General features: G+C 36.3%; 1 protein-coding gene across 1 annotated transcript in view; it reads right to left on the minus strand.

Annotated features, from left to right (window-relative positions):
• LOC124359065 (prolactin-releasing peptide receptor) overlaps positions 1–20301 on the minus strand; it is a 106354-nt gene that overhangs the window by 48941 nt on the left and 37112 nt on the right. Inside the window, exons 2-3 of the mRNA XM_046811472.1 lie at positions 9657–10453; positions 755–1041 (exon numbers count right to left, since the gene is read on the minus strand). Of these exons, the coding sequence (XP_046667428.1) occupies positions 755–1041; positions 9657–9981 (612 nt within the window). The 5' untranslated portion in view covers positions 9982–10453. The remainder of the gene's footprint in view (positions 1–754; positions 1042–9656; positions 10454–20301) is intronic.

Raw genomic sequence — 20301 nt, forward strand, 5'->3', positions numbered from 1 at the left:
CATGTATATACCGTAGGGTAGAGTGACCAGCAGACTGAACACCCAGATGATGGCGATTATATGCAAGCAACTGATAATATAGTGAAAAGTTACAGGTGGTCACTATGGACATAAATATTAGTATCACCTAAACCCTGACCTGCCTGAACTTCTCAGAAGGCCAGTTCTCCTCACAGTAGTGTGTGCTCTCGAGCGTGTTGTGCGTCATGTATATACCGTAGGGTAGAGTGACCAGCAGACTGAACACCCAGATGATGGCGATTATATGCAAGCAACTGATAATATAGTGAAAAGTTACAGGTGGTCACTATGGACATAAATATTAGTATCACCTAAACCCTGACCTGCCTGAACTTCTCAGAAGGCCAGTTCTCCTCACAGTAGTGTGTGCTCTCGAGCGTGTTGTGCGTCATGTATATACCGTAGGGTAGAGTGACCAGCAGACTGAACACCCAGATGATGGCGATTATATGCAAGCAACTGATAATATAGTGAAAAGTTACAGGTGGTCACTATGGACATAAATATTAGTATCACCTAAACCCTGACCTGCCTGAACTTCTCAGAAGGCCAGTTCTCCTCACAGTAGTGTGTGCTCTCGAGCGTGTTGTGCGTCATGTATATACCGTAGGGTAGAGTGACCAGCAGACTGAACACCCAGATGATGGCGATTATATGCAAGCAACTGATAATATAGTGAAAAGTTACAGGTGGTCACTATGGACATAAATATTAGTATCACCTAAACCCTGACCTGCCTGAACTTCTCAGAAGGCCAGTTCTCCTCACAGTAGTGTGTGCTCTCGAGCGTGTTGTGCGTCATGTATATACCGTAGGGTAGAGTGACCAGCAGACTGAACACCCAGATGATGGCGATGATGAGGAGGCATGTGGACAGCTTCATGCGAGGCTGGAAGGGGTAGATAATGACGAAGAAACGATCGATGGCTATTGATGTCAGTGTTAGTGTGGATATGTAGACACTCGTTCCTTGGGCGTAGGCGACAAGGTGACACAGCAAACGCCCGAATATCCAACGTCCTGTAAAAAGAAATATACATATAATTATCTAAGTCTTTTCACTTAACAAAGTAAGTAACTTCATCTATTATTTAACTTGTTTGAATTTTCCAGGAATCCGAAACTATTGACAATAAACTCCAATATCCTGTAAATATGATTAAAAAGTAAATAAATGCAAAGAAAGTAGTTTAATATACAGACGAATTATATTACTTTTGAACAATATTGTGTAAATTGGTTGTTCAGATTATTTGGTAACCGGAAATAAATAATATAAATGTTTTAGGAAAAAACTTTTTCAAAAAATTCCAAACGTCTTTGAAACATACCAGATGATATAGAAATCTAAACCAGGTGTGTTTAAGAGAGCACACAAACTTATTAGTATAAACAAATAATTATTATAAACAATAAAAAAGTATAAAATTAAGAATGTTTTATATTACCGTGCGAATAGAATAAAAAATAAAGATACCAGTTAGTTAGATTGAAATTTAATAATTTATCTATATTACAAATATTATAAATTTAAAACAAACACTCCAATAATATACTTTTTATATTTATGTGTGGCCTTTCGTACTCAATGAGGACATCATCAGACCCACATAAATAAATAACAGTGACTACAATAATAATAAAACAATTTTGTGCTAAATAAAAACATATGCCATTAAAAATACAAAGAAATAATATTCTATGACAGGGCAATATGTCTATATATATATATATATATATATATATATATATATATATATATATATATATATATATATATATATAATTCACCGTTACTTTACTTGATGTAACTAAGTATCATCTTTATGTGTTATATATATACATAGATGCACTGCCTGTCATAGAATATTATTCCCGTTTATTTTTAATCATATATGTTTTATTTAGTACAAAATTATTTATATTAACTACTTTTATTCAGTTATGTGGCTCGGATGATGTGCTCCTTGATTACGAAAGGCCACACAGAAATAAAAAAGTATATTATTGGAGTGCTTGTTTTAAATTTATAACTTATTCTAATAAGAACAGAGCTTCTAGAATGTATTGCAAATAATGTTTAATTTTGTAATTTTTGTGTTTCACAATAAATGAAATTAAATAGTTATTGATGACCTAAGAGTTATATGTTTACTATGGAAAATTGAATATAGCTATCAGTTTTAATAATTTAAAGCCCATATTTGTGTGGATTATGAAACTCCTAACTATGACGTACGCGGAGTGCCACTAGTATGACCCTATTTCCATCTCAGTGATTTATTCTAGTTGATACAACAAATCTTGATAGTGGCGCCCTGTAATGTTATTCTAGCACCGTTCCTTTATAGTCCCGTGAATTATAACTACGATAAGGCAATAGTCGGACTACTTACCATATGATTTGTAGTCTGATTTACTCAGTCTGCTCTCTTTGCTTACTATTAATAACACTAATAAAGACACAACCCTTAACGTAACAATTAACAGATTATTGCAGGAGAATATTATAAATCTGTTAATTAGGAATAAACTAAATAAATGGGTTTGGGTGATAAGATTCCACCAAGAGATTACATCTAGAGACTGTCTGAGAAAATGTGCGAAATCAATTAAAGCGAAGTTAAACAGACGCAATTTATCCTAATTAAACTTAGATCGGTATTTACTGTTACACATGCCTGAAAAACGTTAAGAGTACATAATGACACAGTCAAGACTATATTTCATTTATGGCCTTATTATGCACCAATTCGTTTGATGCCATCCATAATATTTATACTAAATATTACGGCCTTTTTTACACTTTCTAATTTTTCTAGTTTTGCCCTCTTCCTCCATCTCTACTTTGGAATTCTTATTCTGTACGATGAAACATTTTCATAAGGTAGCTTAGTGGTGTCATTAATAGACCTCTCCTTGATTGAAGGATTGGCCAGAGAAACAGGATCAATAAATATTTTGACCTTGTTTCTCCAGACCGCTCCGATTTCAAGCTTTCATAATAAAGCGTTCAAAATGGTAACCTAGATCACATGATTTAGAAATTGTGCAGCATTCATATCAATAAATGGCAATCGGCGGCGTTTACTTTTTTCCATATATAGATTTATATATTTTCTCAGCCGCTTTTTAGATATATGCAGCGCAGCTTTTTTAAAACATATTAAAAGTTCGGAAACACTGTTTGCTGGTGTACCATAAATGACATGGACCAGAGCTTTTATAAATATATTGTGGTGAACTAACGTTTTTAATCACTTATAGAGAATCATTATGTAATTAGTGTCAATTCGTTGATAAGTGTTTATGGGATCAAAGATTTGAGTGCTGTAATGCTGCCAGATCTAGATGCATATTTTCGTAATGTGGCAAACTAGGACAATTCAGTTTTGGGATTCGTGATGAAGTCGGGTCGAGATGGACTTTCCATTGACTCATTAAAGAATATCTTTACATAACTTTTAAGAGCGCATACGGAATATGCTTCTGCTATCTTGTCCCCTTCCCTAAGGAACCACTGTGAAATTCTTGAGAAACTGCAGCGCAGATTCGTTAGGGTGATTGGTGTCCAGCCAGGTTACAACTATTTTAATGATCTAGTGTGTCATGTTTTAAATATGCTTCTGCTATCTTGTCCCCTTCCCTAAGGAACCACTGTGAAATTCTTGAGAAACTGCAGCGCAGATTCGTTAAGGTGATTGGTGTCCAGCCAGGTTACAACTATTTTAATGATCTAGTGTGTCATGTTCTAAATATGCTTCTGCTATCTTGTCCCCTTCCCTAAGGAACCACTGTGAAATTCTTGAGAAACTGCAGCGCAGATTCGTTAGGGTGATTGGTATCCAGCCAGGTTACAACTATTTTAATGATCTAGTGTGTCATGTTCTAAATATGCTTCTGCTATCTTGTCCCCTTCCCTAAGGAACCACTGTGAAATTCTTGAGAAACTGCAGCGCAGATTCGTTAGGGTGATTGGTATCCAGCCAGGTTACAACTATTTTAATGATCTAGTGTGTCATGTTCTAAATATACGCGGGCTATCCCTTCTTGAGTCGTGTACTTGGCACCTCTGTTTGAACTCATTAATTGGTCTGTCGATTGTCCGAATCTGCTGGCAGAGATCAACCACCACCACCAGACTACTCGCTACCAGACTACTGAGCTGTTTGGCTAACATTTCAATTAGATTGAATAATTGCATTTTGTTGACTCTAATTTTTGTTACTTTAAAGTTTAAGAAATGAGTAAAATTTATTAAAAAATCAAAACTAAATAGCATAGGTCAAAGGCCAACATAATAGCTTTTATAGAAATATGGATAGAAAGTGATGAAGCTAGTATATACGACTTACTAGGATACGCTATGATTCAGATAGTAATGATAACTGTGCTGCTGGTGGTATATATTGACGAACATATTAAAGGTAAAAGGATTGACTGTAAGATGATTTCGGCAGATTGCGTAATTTTAGATATTAAGTTAAGGAGCCACAAAATCATAATAGAAGCTTTATATAGACTCTAGGAATTTACAATTCAATTTTTTCTAAATGAATGGTCAGAACAGATAAAACTGTTAAACGGGAATATAATTTATACAGCCTATATCGATGTAGATATATTGAAAAAGAATACACAAACAGAACATTATTTATTAATAATGCATGGTCTTACATTTTAAGCGTTTTAAATCAACCTAAAATAGTAAATAATGTATCACAATAAATTGTTTTGTAATTAAATATGTAAATTGGTTCACTGTGTGTACATAATTATGCGATTTACATAATTATTTAATGTAAATCTTAAATACTTGAATGTCTGATAAGTCTTTGGTGGGTACAAAATATAATAATAATGAATAATGAATAAGTTAAGGATATATTAGAAAGAACTAATTGGAGGACTCTATTTTATGCCATAACGTAAACACATGTATGGAAATGTTGTAAAGTATTCTACTGAATATAACGCCGTAGATATTAATACTGAGGATAAATACTGCTCTTGTAAACTTACAAAAGCCAGAGAGCATAGTCCCGGGATTAATGCTAATATTTAAGGAAGTATTAAGCTAACAAACAAACTATAAAAAAATCAGTTTTCAAGATCATATGAAAGTACCTTTGAAAATTACTTTTATACGTTAGCCAGAAACCTAACCGATGTAACTAAACAGAAATTATTATACTACATTAATAAAAAGCTAAAATGGAAATACCCAGAAACAGCAGAAAATTATAAACACATTAGGTGAGAATAAAACAAACATTGAAGCTTTAATATTCGCTGGTATCGGATGAAATAAACAATGACATGATAAATGTTCACGAAGAGCTGATGAACAGTAGTGGCTCGCCAGTAAGTGTTACGCCGCGCCGCGCTGCTGAAGTACAACTCAGGTACACAAGGTGATAACCTACTTCTTACTGTATGAGACGGATTGTGAACAGTTCAACTAAATTATAAACACATTAGGTGAGAATAAAACAAACATTGAAGCTTTAATATTCGCTGGTATCGGATGAAATAAACAATGACATGATAAATGTTCACGAAGAGCTGATGAACAGTAGTGGCTCGCCAGTAAGTGTTACGCCGCGCCGCGCTGCTGAAGTACAACTCAGGTACACAAGGTGATAACCTACTTCTTACTGTATGAGACGGATTGTGAACAGTTCAACTAAATTATAAACACATTAGGTGAGAATAAAACAAACATTGAAGCTTTAATATTCCCTGGTATCGGATGAAATAAACAATGACATGATAAATGTTCACGAAGAGCTGATGAACAGTAGTGGCTCGCCAGTAAGTGTTACGCCGCGCCGCGCTGCTGAAGTACAACTCAGGTACACAAGGTGATAACCTACTTCTTGCTGTATGAGACGGATTGCGAACAGTTCAACTAAATAATAAACACATTAGGTGAGAATAAAACAAACATTGAAGCTTTAATATTCCCGGGTATCGGATGAAATAAACAATGACATGATAAATGTTCACGAAGAGCTGATGAAGAGTAGTGGCTCGCCAGTAATTGTTACGCTGCGCCGCGCTGCTGAAGTACAACGCAGGTACACAAGGCGTCATAATAAATGTTATTTTTTCTAGTGGATCCTTTCCAAAATTACTAAAGAAAAGTGCTGTTCCCATTGCAAAGAAATCGTCTGGAACAAAACTGAAACTTAGAATGATATTGAAAAAAAAAAAAAAAACTATAAAACCTACAATCCTAGATTACTTAAGTAGTATAACTTAAATAGTTGTTCAACTAAAAACTAATTCAAACTTAGAAATTGAAAAAAGCCTTTCATATTTTTTCTGAGAATATATATATACAGAGTGAGTTTTATGTCCCGGCACACCTGGATATAATTTAAACGGCCCGAGATATCTATGTGAAACCTTGACCCTACGTATTATAACATGTTTTTTTAATTTTTAAAGTTGGTGGAAATTTTCCCCCCCTTTTCTAAAGGGGGGGTAAAGAGGGGCAACTAAAAATTTTCAAATACAAACCCCTATCATGTGACCCCTCATTTTAAAGGGAATAAAAACAGAAATCCAAAATGCAAACTAGAGGTCTCTACGTTTATTTTAACAGATGCTATGATAAATTTACAATTGAGTAAAGGGGGGCAACTAAAAATTTTCAAATACAAACCCCTATCATGTCTGAAGTTTTTACACACGTCTAACACACTGTCAAACAGCCGAAGGTGAACAGTTTGAACACCTGCTACATTAAAACTGGTAACTGTTTTTAGAATTTGCGTTAGTGTTGACTCATGTTACGATAAACAGGACGAGACAGTTACTGATTTTGTTATTGTAAATTTGTCATAAAATCAGTTAAAATAAACGTAGAGACCTCTAGTTTGGATTATTGAATTTACTTTTTTATTCCCTTTAAAATGAGGGGTCACATGATAGGGGTTTGTATTTGAAAATGTTTAGTTGCCCCCCTTTACCCCCCTTTAGAAAAGGGGGGGGGAATTTTCAACAACTTGAAAAATTAAAAAAATATGTTATAATAGGTAGGGTCAAGGTTTCACATAGATATCTCGGGCCGTTTAAATTATATCCAGGTGTGCCGGGACATAAAACTCACTCTGTATATATATATATATATATATATATATATATATATATATATATATATATATATTTCGATGTAAATAAAGACAACGAATGCTCAGCTATTTTCATTTATCTCCGTAAAGATTTTGACTTTGTAGACCATGAAATGTTTTAGTAAAATTGAAAAAACAAGGAATATGTGGGATAGCTCTTCATTGGTGAAAACAGTTTTTAACAGATAGAACACCAGTAATTAATAATATGATCCAGCTTTAGACAACAATTTTGAAGGAACGGTGACTGCTTTGACGGAAGATGTGGTACTTTTATTGGTGAACAAAGACACACGTCAGTTGCAGAATGATATCGAAAATGCACTAAACATATTGAAACAGTAGTGGAATGATAAAAAACTAGTATTAATGTTTCTAAAACAAAATTCATGAAGTTCGTTAAAATATTTGAATAATTTACGATAACTTAATCATAATTTGTTAAATTATCTACAAAATTCAAATTGCAACTGTGAAGTTATAAATAGAACTATAGCTTCAGGTATATTTATTTAATGTCAAAATTGCATTAAAATAGCGTGTAGAAGAGCGTTTGAAATGTTTAAGAACTAGCACCAGAACGTTCTATTTATAAACGTGCGATATAAGAAGTCTTTGCGCTAATAAACTCAAAATTACAGTACGGTATTTATTGCTGGGGAGCGACTTTAAAAATAATAACATTGAATCAGAATTACACTTAAAAAAGGTAAAAAGAGGCCATCTTATACATTTTATAGTTTTTTGGCGTTAAATTTGTTGCCAGTACATTTTTAAAGCACCACACATTTTTTCATAAGAAGTGGCAACAGTAAAAAAGAGCAAATACGCATAGAGTATATCACCTAAGGTCTTTTGTTTTCATTGGGAAATATATATATATATATAACAAATTGCCTGTGTTGATCAGAATAAGTAAAAGTACAAAAATAAAAAAAACTATCATATTAAAAAAAGTAAAACATAATTTATCTAACACAGGTTCCAAAGTAGGAAAGAACCTGTTTAATTTTATTCATTACCTTTTGGTTTTTACAGAAACGCATCAAATTTACTCATTGCACGGTTATTACTCTGAACTGCACTACAGCAAGTACCTGCCTTACACTGAGTAAGCACAGGACATTGGTAGCCCCTCTAAGGAACCAAGCTTGAATATGTTTTATACTTGTCGGTGTATTTATGTTTTGGAGATTGTATTTATTTTCATGCAATATTTATTGTTGTTATTGGTATTAATTGATAGTCAATAATATTTGTATTGTGTTGGTAATAGTTTGAGCTGCAGAATACAAGTATAAGGTAGACTGATTTAGTTTATAAGTAAAGTATTCACACAGAAGGATGATGATTATTATACTCTTAGATTAAATGCACTCTATTAAGTAGAAGCTTCAAGTGGACTCAGGTGACTCTCCACTACCACGTGGTCATCCGCCTGGAAATCATGCAACATTTAACCTCACGGCTGATTAGGTTTATATGCTATATAACGCCTCGATCCCTTTCATGTATGGATACCTACAGGTGATGGGCGGCTATTATATTACCAAGAAATAATATCCAGACTAGTTAACGTACATGTTGAGAAAAGTAATTTTGTTTGTCTTGATTAGCAAGCAGAGTGACGTTGCATATCGTACATATGGTTGTAGCTCTAGCGTTGTAGAATATATCACAGATCAAAACACGTTTTATAACAAGGCAAGTGAGCCTAGCTCCTCTTTTGTATTTAGTGACAAAACGTTAAATGGTCGTTGGAACATTTACCTGTGAAATCCGTTTCTTAGCATTATAACTGTTGTGTAATTTACCAGAAAGTAATTACCAAAATATTTATGACAGTAAAATATGAATCAGCCACAAAAATATTGTGAACAAAACTATCATAACGCATTTGAAAATATTTATACGACCTAACTTTTAAAGTCCGGTTGAATCAATACTGATGGTATTTACTGATCTTATTTCACTGTACTTTTACACTTAAAACGGTAAGCTTATTTCTTGCTTTGATTTGAAATTTACTTCAGAGTGAATTTTGCAGCATATTAGTTATTACTCATTGGGTTATATGAAAACTGTGATATTTAAAGGAATGTTGAGTTTAGCTCCAGTTAACCTTCCTCTTAGTGGGGCGTCTGAAATCTGACGCTATCGTAGACTTCACTCCTGAAATATGGAATCATGTTTGTGTGATTCCAGAGGAATTCCTGGAATGTGTGAGATTCCAGGAGTCAGATTTTAGGCGGTGCACCACAGCTACGTTGTACCTGTATAGTATTCAAGTTAATACAGTTTCGTACTTTCATACTTTATTTTAAACTTACCTGTATGAACAATTGCCTTAAGTATTTCGAAAGACAATTAAATAAAAGTACCGGGTCGTTGTAATCCCACTGCGACCAGATTTCAGTGCAACAGACACAGACATAGTCTCAGTTGTTTACATAACAATAACAATAGCAACGTAAGTACGAGTGACCTGGAACTCACCCAGGAAAGAGTAGAGCGGAGTGAAGGGCACGGCCAGCACACAGAGCAGGATGTCGGAGAGGGCTAGGTTGGTGATGAAGCAGTTGGTGACGGTGTGCATGGCCTTGTTTCTGGCCACGACATAGCACACCAGTACGTTCCCGAACAGGCCCAGCACGAAGATGGACGTGTACAGGAGACAGAACACAGCTTGGACCGCCTTATTGTCGATTATATTTCCCTGGTAGGTGTTGTTGACATACTCGCCTGACGTTACGTTGTTAGTCACATTCAATAATGGTTCTGAGTTGTTGCGCTTGAAAGCTTCATAATAGGTAAAGTTCATCTTTTAATACTGATAAGCTTTATCCTATGAACGTTTTCAATAAGTGTCAATCACTCGCCCTCGATATGCCGATGTTGTATGGAACCATTGTTTTATTCGAATTACGTGCTTTTTAATAAGTGCTACTTAAAATAATTTCTTATCCAAGACAGGAACATATATATCAAAAAATTTACTTGGCAATATATTACAACGATTAGAACGCAAACTTTTAGAACCACAAGCGTCATGTATGTTTATGTCGTTGGAAATTTCAAAGTGGAATCTTTAAACCTTACAAAGCTAAAACTTTCCATAAATTTTAATGTATTAGAGAAACGAGATCGCAGCGCGAACGTTGGTAACGTATAGAACTCGGAAGTATTCATAGTATTTTACTTGATACGTCACTTTATTTTCTCCAAAGGATGTAGGGGAGTGTCATCTGTGACACGAGTGACTGGTGAGGCTCTCTGGGACAACCATTCATCATCTGAAACAAAGACAGGCATGCCGTTAGTTACACTATATTGGAGTTAGTTACAAGTATTTATAAAACCGTAGGTCTAAAATGCTCTACAGTTACAATAAAAGTTACGCGGTCGCAATGTTTAAAATTTTGTGATAGGGCACTTTATTTGCATAAATTAAAACCTTAAAAATATGGGAAAATGTGTCATGGTCATTTTCTGACATGATATAAACTCTACCACCTCAAATTACACGTTACAAAAAAGCCCTTCAAAGAAGTGTCCGATCTTGAAGTTATATAATCCTTAAATATGTTATTAAGATAGTAATTATATTATTGAAAGTAAACATGGTTTCAGTTTTTCCGCAGGACCTACGAGACACTTTCTCATAGTATATCGCAAAGACCGCTCCGATTGTGTTATCTCATAACCTTCCGCAGGTTATAATACTATTGTCATCCATTTTCCATAGCTCTTCTTAACCTCTCTCTTGACTTCTACAATCCAAGTCGTAGCTTATTGTTGGTATACTAACATCCCAGGGAAACGTTCTTCGGTATTTTCCTTGTGACTTATCTGCCACCAAGACCTTGACACGGATCAATGGACTGCTGTTGTTGAAGGGAAATCTAGCACCAACGGCGAATTCCTGGTCCTTCATGTGGAAGAAGACTCCCTGAAGAAGCTGAAGACTCTGGCGATGCGCCCATTTTTGGGTAGCGACAGGATCACCTTCAAGCTGCAGGGAGGTAACGATCAATAGTGGATGACAGCGGAGCTCCAGATAAACCTACACCACAGCAGAGCAGCTACGGCAACACTCTGCCAGAAGATCCTGGCTGACGACATAGGCGTGGTCCTGATCTAAGAACCATGGAGCGTTGGCAGCCGTGTGATGGGGATGAGCACCGCTAAAGGTAATTTTATATATGATTCTGGCAGTAACAACCCTAGAGTATGTATATATGTCAGTAACAAAATCAAATCACTAAAAATGGCACAAATGTGTTCTAGAGACACAGCCGTGACAGAGGTTCACTTGCAAGCAGGTGATCGCAACATCAGAATCCTGTTTGCAGCGGTTTACCTCCCATACGATTCTCCAGAACCACCGCCAACTGCGGAGATGAGGCGGATTGTGGAGTTCGGAACCCTTACGCGGAGGCACCTGATTGTCGGTTGTGACGCGAATGCCCACCACACCGCTTGGGGGAGCAGCAACATCAACAATCGGGGTGAGTGCCTCTTGAATTTCATAGTAGAATCTAACTTAGTTATTATGAATCAAGGCCGTAAACCAACTTTTTTACAAAGAAGAGGTACAGGGGTAAGAGAAGAGGTCTTAGATATAACTCTGACTAGCAACTATATTGCAACTAAAGTTTTAAACTGGAGTGTGCTAGATGAAGCATCTGATTCGGATCATAAGTATATCTCCTTTGACATGAGGTCATATAAAATAAATGAGAAACCAAAGAAAACAGATTGGGTAGCTTTCAATGCAGAGCTAAAAAGCAATCTAGTAAGGGAAAATGGGTATCAGGGGCAAGGGGTCGAGGACATGGCGAACTCTTTGCAAAACGCCATGATAGAATCGTACCACAAAGCCTGCCCCGTGATGGAGAAAAACTCAGGGAAAAAAGCATGCTGGTGGAACCAGGGGCTGGAAACCTTGAGGAAAAACCTTCGCAGAGCATATAATACATGCAAACGTGCAGGGAACTGGGATAGTTACTCTGCTGCTCTAACAGAGTACAGTAAAGAGGTGAGAAGAGCTAAGAGAAACTCGTGGAGAGAATTCTGTCAGAGTATTGATAAGGCTCCTGACTGCGCAAAACTCCAAAAAGTCCTAGCTCGAAGCCCCACAAATGTGGTGGGTACTATACTTAGGGAAAATGGGACTCACACCAAGGATCATGAGGAGACTCTTCAGTGTTTACTGAATACACACTTCCCAGGATCGTTTCAAACCAGTGAAACGGTTGTTAGTGAGTGGCAGCGAGAACCTAGAGATAGCTCGTCTAAGGAGGACTGGAACTGTGCAAAGACTGTTATCAACTACTTAGGGATAAAACGGGCCCTGGAGTCTTTTAAGCCGTTCAAATCACCAGGTACCGATGGAATTTTTTCCGCTTTACTGCAGGAAAGTGGGGACTTGGTGATACCTCTGCTCCTACGACTGTTTCGAACTAGTCTAGCGACAGGAGTCATACCCTCATCTTGGAGGACCTCTAGGGTTATTTTTATCCCGAAGCCAGGCAAACCCTCCTATGAGGTTGCAAAAGCTTATAGACCAATAAGCCTAACATCCTCCTTCGTCAAGACCATGGAGAAGGTTCTGGATAGGCATTTAAGGGACACAGTCCTCATCAACCGTCCCTTACATCCAAATCAACATGCCTATCAGAAACGTAAATCTTGTGAAACAGCCCTACACTGTCTGTTTGGCAAGATTGAGCAAGCTATTGAACAAAAGGAAATAGCTTTAGCAGTATTCCTGGATATAGAAGGAGCTTTTGATAATACGAGTACTCACTCTATAGTGTCTAAGCTTACATCCAGGGGTACTGAGAAAACCGTTGTTAGATGGATAAGTAACATGCTTAAGAGCAGAAGAGCACAGGCATCTCTGTGCGGAGTCACAAGAGAGGTCAAAACGCAGCGAGGATGTCCACAAGAAGGTGTATTATCACCAAGCCTGTGCAACATAGTTGTGGATGGCTTACTCTGGACTCTGAATGAACAGGGTATGTATGCTCAAGGCTATGCAGATGATGTTGTCATACTCATAAGAGGCAAGCATATGGTTACGTGTCTGGAAATGATGCAGAGAGCACTGGCCATTGTGGAGCGATGGTGTGACGAAGAAGGACTTGCAGTAAATCCTTCGAAGACCGTCATGATACCATTTACAAGTAGAAGGAAACTGGAAATCACACAGCCAGTCCTATGTGGGGGCCAGATACAGATAAGCAGGGAGTTCAAATATCTAGGTGTCAAACTGGATGATAAACTCACCTGGAATTGTCATCTGGAATACATAATCAGACGATCTCAGACTACATTAATGATGGTGAGACGTGCGGTAGGATGCACATGGGGGCTTAGACCCGACATGTCACATTGGCTGTACACCAGAGTCATTAGGCCAATGTTGGTGTATGGCTCAGTGGTATGGTGGCCAAAAGTCCAACAGGTGACTGCCGCAAAAAACCTGTCAAAGGTACAGAGGTTGGCATGCTTGGGGACAATGGGTGCCATGAGAGGAACACCAACCGCTGCTATGGAAGTAGTGCTAAACCTCCCACCCCTAGACACATTCGTCATAGGAGAGGCTAGGATGGCTGCCTACAGACTGAAGTGCAATGGGAACTGGCATCATCACCATGCTAGTAAGCACTCCAAGATCATTGACATTCTCAAACTGGGTATTCTAGAAATGATCTCTGACAGAATGGCAAAGGTGACGGACTGGAAAAACCATTTCAAGTCAATATTGTTGAAAGGAAGGAATGGTCAAAAGGTGAGCCTGACTACATGAAGAAGGCTCTAACCTGGTACACGGACGGGTCAAAGACTCTGAAGGGTACTGGGGCAGGGGTCTGGGGAGCCAGACCGAAGGTTAACTTAACCTTTAGCCTAGGTAAACTGGCAACTGTCTTTCAGGCTGAAGTTACAGCCCTTGCAGAATGTGCAAGAGTTAATGTGGAAAGAGGCTACAAAGGCAAAAACAACTACATTAACTCGGACAGCAGGGCTGCTCTGCAGGCCTTGGCCAACCATGACTGTAATTCGAAGACAGTCTGGGAATGCCATAAGGTCTTGAAATTGCTGGCGAAAACCAATAAAGTTATTCTAACTTGGGTGCCTGGACATAGAGGAATCACAGGAAATGAAGGGGCAGACAGTTGCGCTAACTTGGGAGCCAACTGTCCTCTTACCGGTCCTGAACCAACGTGTGGGGTCTCATATAACTTAGCACGTAGATCAGTTACCAAGTGGATGGCTAACAAACACCTACAACATTGGAGAAATACTGAGGGGAATGTACAAGCAAAGCGGATGCTCAAGGGACCATCAAGGAACATTGCAGCAGATGCCCTTAGAATGAGTAGAACGGAGATCAGGAAGGTGACTGGTTTTATTACAGGTCATTGGATATTCCGAAGTCACCTGAACAGAATAGGTATTCCAGTTCAGGAAACACTGTGCAGGAAATATGGCGAGGCTGACGAAACAGCCAAGCACGTCATATTTGAATGTCCGGCATTACAGAGCAAACGCTCAAGATCCCTAGGTGTTCTTATGCATACGGAAGAGGGGTTTGAACAGGAAAGCATTGTTCAGAAGATCTCATGGTTTTGTAAAGGCCTGGGATTTGATACAGCTTAAACCTGGGAGAGGGTGCACAATAAGCCGGATCGCTGAGAGGCAACTACCAGGCCTAGGAAACCTGGCCCTCTGTTAAAAAAAAAATAATAAAAAAAATAAAAAAGTGCCTTTCTCTGATCTACGAGTAGATACCATGTGGATTGTCCACGAGATATTTCCACTAGACCATCCCTCTGTACTCTGGTCGGGGTGCGTTGGCACTTCTTGAATGTGACCTCTGGATCACTTAAGCTCGAAATGAGAGTAAATCCTGCAGAGGACATTGTCAACAAGCAGATCCGCCTCGCTTCATCAAATAATGATCATTAAAAGGAGTGGTGTAACATATGTTATGAAGGATGGGTTGCCAAGGACACAAATCAGACGCTCAAAAAGAGGTTGTCACTTACTGACGGAAGTTCAACATAGGTTTGTTGTCTGAGTAAAAATCTGAAAGTTCGGCCCTGTAAAGTGTCGTAACGGAACACTTTGTATACAATAAGATTTTAGTTACTATAAGCCATCGTGAACATTAATTGAAAATCAATGGCGTAACATTTTATAGGTAGTCGAAAAGATTTGCAGATTTGGAAAGCAGATTGAACAGTTTAAATAGTGGTTATGTTGGAAAGTAACGTAAATAATACATAAAAAGATTTTATTATTAATTTTTATAACCTATGACAGGTATAAAATCATACTGTACATAAAATTCATAGTTGCATGAATATTTTTGGATCAATATTTACTCAGATAAGTTATCATAATCGATTTAAATTAATATACTACTAATATATTCCAGATGTGATATTGAGAAAAGTCAGCTCGAAAATACTATGACGCAAGTTGATTTACGAATATGATGGCTCATGTCAAAAGTCAAACAGACGAGTCATACAACTCGGACTCTCAACAAACAGTGAATGCGACTGGCGGCATAGCAAACACCACGTGCAAACAATGCAATTGTAACATACAAACAGCTGGATTTGTCTTTCTTCAAAGTTTGGAGCAGAGTCCATATTTATTGTTCACTGATTCCAGTACGTTCAACAGAGCACAACATTATGAATAATGCTACTTACGGAGCACAGTTTCCACGTATTTATATATTGTCGGCAACATGGTATTCTGTACATGTACATCTCGACTAATATTCGTTATAGTGGTGTAGTGTAGTAGGTCTAACTCTAACAATGCTCAAGTTAATAACATGGTTAGACGTAGCAAACCACTTAATGAATTGCTATGGAATATTCATATTTACTGTCAAAACTCCAATTAATTATAAGCTTAGACGTAGCAAAACACTGTTGTACACAGTACAATGTAAATATAAAAACGCATTTAAATATTTAATGGAAAACTAGCAGTTATCCTCGGCATTTCAAGCAATTTAGAAGGCTTTGCACGTGTATGAGCAACTTCTGATTTGAGTGAATTATATTTCTGTCGCCAAGGTAATGTTTTCTTTGTTGTTTTCTTGATTGATTTATGGAATTGAACTCTGGGGAGGGGCAAATGATTGTGTATTAAAGCCTGTTGAGATAACACCAAAATATTTTGTAAGAATGATATCGCATAAAGTAAAACGTGAGTGCTCTTTGCCCCTTTTCAAAACTTTAAACATTCTCCCCCTTAAGTACCTATTTGTCTTGAAAGTACTTAAAGTGTTCTACGAAAGAAGCGGTAATCTTAGTTCTAAACAATTTCAGTATTATACAAGAGCCTCTACTCAAGGTGATTACATAAGACCAAAGTAAAAAAAAAAATATTTTCAGAAAATCTTTTTTATTTCTAGGGCCAAAAATGTTTAATCATGTTCATAATTCTATAAAAATACTAAAAACATAAAACTATTTCGAAATAAGTTAAAAACTTGGCTTTTAGGAAAAGCCAAAATAAGTGACTTGCTTGAAGTTATTGGTTAGTCAGACAGGTTCTTTTAATGAACATTGAAGATATATTTTTGATTTTGTATTTGTAAATATGAACATAATTCATTTTCTTAATTCTATTACATTTAAGTAACTTTATTATTTATAGTATTTTCACTTTTGTTTTGAATTTTGTGTTAGGTATATGTTTTGTCAAGAAAAGAGAATTTGTAATTTTTCACATTTAATTAAATTAAGAACGCTCAGTGTGAACCGCAAGTTTTTAAGTTGAAAATGATCGACTGTAAATATATAAATAAATTATGTTAGTTTAAGTTTTGATAGCCATAGGTATTTAATATTATGGCTAGTAGTTCCAGGCAAATATCTATATTAGTTTAATTGTAAACTAATAGAGGAATAAATTATTTCTTATATTTCTATTTCTTATTTGTTGCCATGATCAAGAAAATACGTCAACAATATATTTTCAGGCTCTGTATTTTATTCTGGACTTAGAAGTTTTTGTGCCTACGTTTTTTTCCATTTGTATCCCTGATAAAGAATATATATATATATATATATATATATATATATATATATATATATATATATCTTCAATAAGAATAGAAATAAATAGAAAAAAGGAACATCAAAATTCTCTATTATCGTCTTAAGACGGTAAATAAGTAAATATATCAACAAAAATTAATAAACAAAAGAAAAATCATATGTTAATAAAATTAATTTTGAATTACGTACAGAGAGTAAATAATTTTGCTTAATACAAGGAATATAAAGTTATACATTAAATTTGTAGTTAAATTTGTAATGTTATAAATTAAAATTTTAAAGTGTAATTTATACATACTGCTATCCATATCTTGAATTTAGACTATCCGGATGTTTAGTTTGTAGCACCTTCTGATGAGCTATTTCTAAATAATTCATTTTAAGTTTATAGGGGTTCTGAATTTTTGTAATACTTTTTAAAGAAAAGCATTCATCGAATTTTTTGTTATGCTCCATTGCATGGGCCGAAATGTATAGGATTTAATTTTAAGGTTTGTATCGCTGCGATGTGTGTTCATTCTAATGTGCAATGGAGTTATGATCTGACCAACGTAGTCTTTCGGACACTCTTTACATGACAATTGGTAAATGACATTGCTGGATTCACAAGTCATTTTACCAATTATCGGATAATTTATTTTCGTTGTGCTGCTACAGACATGTTTTGAATTTATTATGAAATTAGATGTTTTGTATCGAGGCTTAAAACAGGGTTCATAGCAAAAAGGTTTGTTTAAATATTTTGAGATAGGTCATCAAAGGGTAGTTTTGGTCTTAATAATATGTATGACTTCGATCCAACGTCCCCGAGTGATTGGTACAATTGAACGATTAACTGGGACGGAAAATTTGTGAAGATAACCCGCTCAAGCCGATATATGAATTCTCCTAGTTATTCATAACATATTTTACCTGATATTCTAAACATTTTTTGATGCCACTATGCCAAGAACGATTCTCTTTGCGGAATTAAAAAGTTAACGTATTGGCCAATTCCCCTACCTGACTTCCTAAGAATCTGTATGGCTAGCTTATATTCTCATGTCGGTATACGAGTACAGGAGTATAATTGATTTTTTAAATAGAAATATTACTACTTCTGCAATACATATTTTAATATATATTACACTTAATCATGTTTATTAAATATATACCATTTCTCGTACTATGTACATTTACTTTATTATTTCCCCTTATAGATCAATAAAAAAAAAACTAATGCCACTCTTTAATACCTAAATTTAATCACTAAGTACACTTCCAGTTCGTTGAAAGTAGGAAATCAGCAATGACTGTAATTACCAAGACTTTTGTATACTTTACTATAACGATGGGCAGAACTACATTATCAAAATGATAGGAAGCACAAAAGACAATTTATTTAAAATCTAGGCTCGTAAATTTCCAAATAGATTAATTCACTGTTCTAATAATCATTCTTATTTTGCCCAATAACTAGTTTGGCCAAATACCAATGTAATAAGTATTAAATTAACCAAAGAAGATGCACTAGAGAAAACATATCAACTTTACTCCCCAGCCTTCCACCTATCCCGGTGAGTGTACCACATGAGGTTCACGCCAATGTGTTATGTAGTGGTTTTTGTTCTGTGCAAAATCTGTAGGGTTCATTCTCAGCAGTCTGAAATTTATGTTATTATTGTACCAGTCAGGTATATGCTTAACTTTTTAGGTGCGATGGTATTTATTGTAAAATGTAGTTAGTATGTTACAAATGCAATGCCACACATTTTAGTTACAGTTTAAAAAGTATTATCCATGTTTAATATTAGGTTAGGGTTTTTAAACACCTAAGCAATATCGTACATTTTAGTCTTCGAAACATAATGTTCTATTTTTGCATCGAATAACGATGGGAAAAGTCCGAAACCATTCTGTCCTTTTTAATCATCGCCAATAATAAACCTAAGAAAATATATATTTTTTGTTTTTCAATAATACTTCTCGAGGTCGTCTACAATATTAAGAATGACGGTGAGGAACTATTTATGTGATTGTACTATAAAAACCCAAACTACTGTGGCACGGGAGACCATGCCGCGGCCGTGGCTTCAGTTTTTCACTATTTGTTGCGCTCACTGAACAGTGTGGAAAATTGGACAGAAGCTATAAATAGAGTCCTGCCACTAGTTCAGTCCATTCGTTCTCTGTCCAACCATGATCTAGACAACAGACTGCTATTTTTATTGTCCGACCTCAAAATGTACATTGTTTGTTTCAGGGGACTCTGATCTCCTAAGAGAAAACCTACAGTCCATTCATTCTCTGTCCAACCGTGACCTAGACAACAGACTGCTATTTTTACTGTCCGACCTCAAAATGTACATTGTTTGTTTCAGGGGACTCTGATCTCCTAAGAGAAAACTTACAGACCATTCATTCTCTGTCCAACCGTGACCTAGGAAACAGACTGCTATTTTTATTGTCCTACCTCAGGTTGTACATTGTTTGATTCAGGGACTCTGATATCCTAAGTGAATACCTACAGTCTATTCCTCTCTGTCCAACCGTGACCTAGAAAACAGACTGCTATTTTTTTTGTCCTACCTCAGGTTGTACATCGTTTGTTTCAGGGACTCTGATATCCTAAGTGAATACCTACAGTCTATTCCTCTCTGTCCAACAATGACTTAGACAACAGACTGCTATTTTTACTGTCCTACCTCAGGATGTATATTGTTTGTCCGGTCAGTATATGTTCAGTATATGTATTGTAACCTTCAGTCATAAATCCAAAAACTGTACTTCGATGCCGTGTCTCAATAGTACACCATCATTGTTAAATCAGTACAAAGCTTAAAAATCCTTTAGCAACACACACACGGAAACAGTATGTAAAAATGTTTAGGCCAAATTTGCATGGGCGAGAAGCTGTATTTCAAGTCCCACTCCATCGTCAATGAATTCTGACCTATGAAACAAGGGCAGAAAGGTCCGCCACGGTCATCTGCCACTTGCCCAGCTTGATAGCCGCAACCGTGGTAAAGTAACTTATAATCTTCAAAATTTAGTCTTTGTCCAGCGAA

The sequence above is a fragment of the Homalodisca vitripennis genome, chromosome 4, assembly GCF_021130785.1.
Source record: "Homalodisca vitripennis isolate AUS2020 chromosome 4, UT_GWSS_2.1, whole genome shotgun sequence".
In the NCBI taxonomy this organism is placed as follows: Eukaryota; Metazoa; Arthropoda; class Insecta; order Hemiptera; family Cicadellidae; genus Homalodisca; species Homalodisca vitripennis.